Consider the following 3,622-nt stretch of genomic DNA (forward strand, 5'->3'; position numbering starts at 1 on the left):
CTCAGGTCCTCGATAAGCTTGCTGGAATTGCGGTTGTTGATATTGCACCAGCCATGGTTGTGAAGCCATTTGCTGTTGTCCAATACTGGATGTTTGACCAAGATGAGGGGTTATAGTACCCATTTGAGCCTGAGTCATTCCAGTTAAGGAGTCACTAATCAGCGATTGTGGTTGTGTCATGGAGACAAGAGGCTATTGTATTACGACCTGAGAGACTTGAGGTTGACATACAATAGGTAGCGCTTGTACTTGCGACACCGTCACAATAGCCAGTGTAGGGGGAATATTAGACACATGTAGATTTGATTGCATTGAATATACAACTCTTAGTTGTTGAGGCAGTATTGGCACCCAACCACTGGATGCAATTCCAGCGTGACCTTAGCCTCATCAATCTAGAACTTGAAAATAAAAAACAGAGAGAAAATTCTTTAATATCAGATCATTTGAACAATGACGAAACTGGTATAAGGCCTTACTTCCATTCTTTCTATCAGTTCCTTAGCTGTTGGAACAGAAACAACAATATGCCGCGCCGCACCTTTATCGAACAAGGCAAACAAGGAATTATAGTATCCATCAACATTCAGGAGACCCACCTAGAAAACAAATCCAAGCTACTATTTTCATCAAGTACATAGGATGCCATTCTGCTTATAAGTTCCTTTAAGCATGCAATAGGTATTCAGCTTGGAATTAGCCTTTGATTATGGAATATTATTTCCGATATGAATTGTGTGAATTTGCAGGAAACGTCCAACGTCATTATACAACTTCTTAAGTCCCTGATGATGGTGAAGTGACCACCTAACCAAAACGTTGGACATTTCCTGCATATTCACACAATTCATATATTATATATATTATATACAACAGTGAAAACTTATGTACTTCAATATTTCAAACCATCTAACCCTTTATTCCACTGCCTACAATGGAAAATTCATGCAAGCAAATTAGGGAAGATTCGATTATTATTATGGATAGATATCGGCTTCGGAATTGTAGTATCCATCAACATTCAGGAGACCCACCTAGAAAACAAATCCAAGCTACTATTTTCATCAAGTACATAGGATGCCATTCTGCTTATAAGTTCCTTTAAGCATGCAATAGGTATTCAACTTGGAATTAGCCTTTGATTATGGAATATTATTTCCGATATGAATTGTGTGAATTTGCAGGAAACGTCCAATGTCATTATACAGGTTCTTAAGTCCCTGATGATGGTGAAGTGACCACCTAACCAAAACGTTGGACATTTCCTGCAAATTCACACAGTTCATATATTATATATATTATGTACAGCTGTGAAAACTTATGTACTTTAATATTTCAAACCATCTAACCATTTATTCCACTCCCTACAATGGCAAATTCACGCAAGCAAATTAGAGAAGATTCAATTATTATTATGGATAGATACCGAATTCTCATTAATGCCAAGTTGTGACCATGTGATCATCTCTAAGAGCTCTTCCATTGTTCCATAACCACCTACCATCAGCAGTAGGTTGAAACAACACTACCTTATTAACAACTCTCTGTGATTAAACCAGGACTAATCTGAACTTCAATAATCTTGGATGGAATTCATAAAATTCCACATGTGCTATCGATAATTGTTCATCAAAAATTCCTTAAGACTTATATTAAAAACACACACTTGGTAGAGCAATGAAAGCATCTGCTTGACGTGTCATTTCTGCCTTCCTCTCGTGCATGTCTACAACAATTTTCACTTCACCAACTATCTCCCCAGATATCTATTACAAAAACAGATCACCAGATGGCACTTCAAGTGAGATCTAGACGAAAGAGGAATCATAATTATAAGCACGCCCTGCTAAAATAACGAGCCAAACTTGCCAAAAGTGTATCAATATTTATGAACTTTTGTAGCAAAATCATCACTATATATTTGCAATAATTGGCATTATTGTATGCATGACAGAGTTTATACTCTCAATTTTATACAAATCAGGCTATAGATTGAATGGATATGGAATAAAACGTTGGTATGAAGAAACCCCTTTTGCATCTCTATCTCGGCATAACCAGTGTCCATGGACGTTCTGCAAACGCTGTGGCACTTTCTTTCTGAACTCCTTAATGAACATCGGGGTTAGGATTTTAAGATGTTGGGCTTCGTCATAATGCTATCTAAATGCAGAATTACAATTTTCAAGACGATTTACTAAGCTTCTATAACTATTTTAGTTACCAAATGAGAGTAAACTTGGGCCTGAATAAGGATTAGATATCTGATTTTTGTTTGAAGTATCTCCTCTGCATCCCATCTTGAGAGGTCCTAAGAGGCTCTTTGTTATTAATGCATCTACACTGGACTTCAATGTGGAAGTTGCATTGACTTTCTATTCCTCAAAAACCTTAATGTGCCACCAAGTTTTTGAAACCCCTAACCAACCCGCATTTCTTGTGTTTTCACTTTTAATTAAACCATAACCCAGGCAAATGTAAAGAGTATAGCCTCCAGATTGTTAGACTCTCGGCCTTTTGCAATCCTAAAAACATAACATTCGTAAGGGCAGAAAGACTACAAGGAAATGTAAACATATAAATTGGGAAGAAGACACTGTAATATGATATTAGAATTGCATTTGAACATTCTCCAATTGTGTACTAATTATATTGAAAGTATTCAAGATCGTTGTAAAGAACACTGAGCTGTTACGTGTACGGTTAAACTACCCCAAATTTTGCAAAAAAGTGAAAGAAATGGGGAAGAGAAAAACAGGCAAGTAAAAAGAATCATTATGTTGTACTGTAAATACAACATAGAAGTCAATGGTACCTCGTGAGGGATTAGTGCGGTTGGAATAACCCTGCCAGAACAAAACGACGATATGTTTAGGGTTAATGGAATAAATTAATTATTGAAAACGAAGTAAACACAGATAACCACATTATCTCGTCATTACAGGAGATGCCAATTTTTGTCAGTTCAGCAACATCAATGCTATTGTAAAAATTAATTTTACTCCTAGGAACCAGAATTGAAACAGATAACACTGTAATGATCTGGATAGCCATAGGCCCCTTCTTATGAAAGGGCAGAAAGATCAGAAGAACCAAACCCAACAAGCAATTTATCTCTTACCCAAGAACATGGCAGCCACCATCATGAACAGTCCGAGAGACCAATCCCATGAGCCCCACGCTCCCCCCACCATAGACCAGGTCAATTTTTCGCCCCACCTGCACCATATGGGCATGAAACCACTTGAATCCCACAAACATGCAGAATGCAAATTCCAATTCCAGCACACACAGAAAACAACAAACTCAACATATTTAAAGCCCTGCAACAATATAACTCATGACTACTGTCAAAATTCTATTAGAGAATTCATAAGCCCAATTTTCCTTTAATCAAGCAAATGCTCCATGGCACAGTACGCAAATACGTTCAGAAAACAACAGACACAAAGAGACACTGTCATACCCAATACCTTGTTTCCAGGGGAAAGGTTTCACTGGGAATCAGCCATCCCAGTGGTCCCCATGACCAGGCAAAGGATGATACGAAAACGCAAACCAGCAACACTATTACAGTGCCGTGAGGAAGGTCTGTAAAGTGCTTTAAAAAAATAAAAATAAA

The 3,622-nt window shown here is 37.6% G+C and overlaps 1 protein-coding gene across 1 annotated transcript; it reads right to left on the reverse strand.

Moving 5' to 3' along the window:
* Nucleotides 1–437: 437 nt before the first annotated feature.
* LOC149156548 (cytokinin riboside 5'-monophosphate phosphoribohydrolase LOG8-like) lies at nucleotides 438–3,273 on the reverse strand. The gene is made up of 5 exons (XM_089444785.1): nucleotides 3,122–3,273; nucleotides 2,816–2,846; nucleotides 1,667–1,766; nucleotides 1,427–1,497; nucleotides 438–599 (listed from the first exon to the last, which is right to left on the reverse strand). The coding sequence occupies exons 1-5, from the start codon at nucleotides 3,259–3,261 to the stop codon at nucleotides 438–440; spliced, it is 504 nt and encodes a 167-aa protein (XP_089300911.1). The 5' UTR covers nucleotides 3,262–3,273.
* Nucleotides 3,274–3,622: the final 349 nt, after the last annotated feature.

Source organism: Pinus tabuliformis, chromosome 9, assembly GCF_031772625.1.
Source record: "Pinus tabuliformis cultivar Carrire ecotype Pingquan chromosome 9, CPIR1, whole genome shotgun sequence".
In the NCBI taxonomy this organism is placed as follows: Eukaryota; Viridiplantae; Streptophyta; class Pinopsida; order Pinales; family Pinaceae; genus Pinus; species Pinus tabuliformis.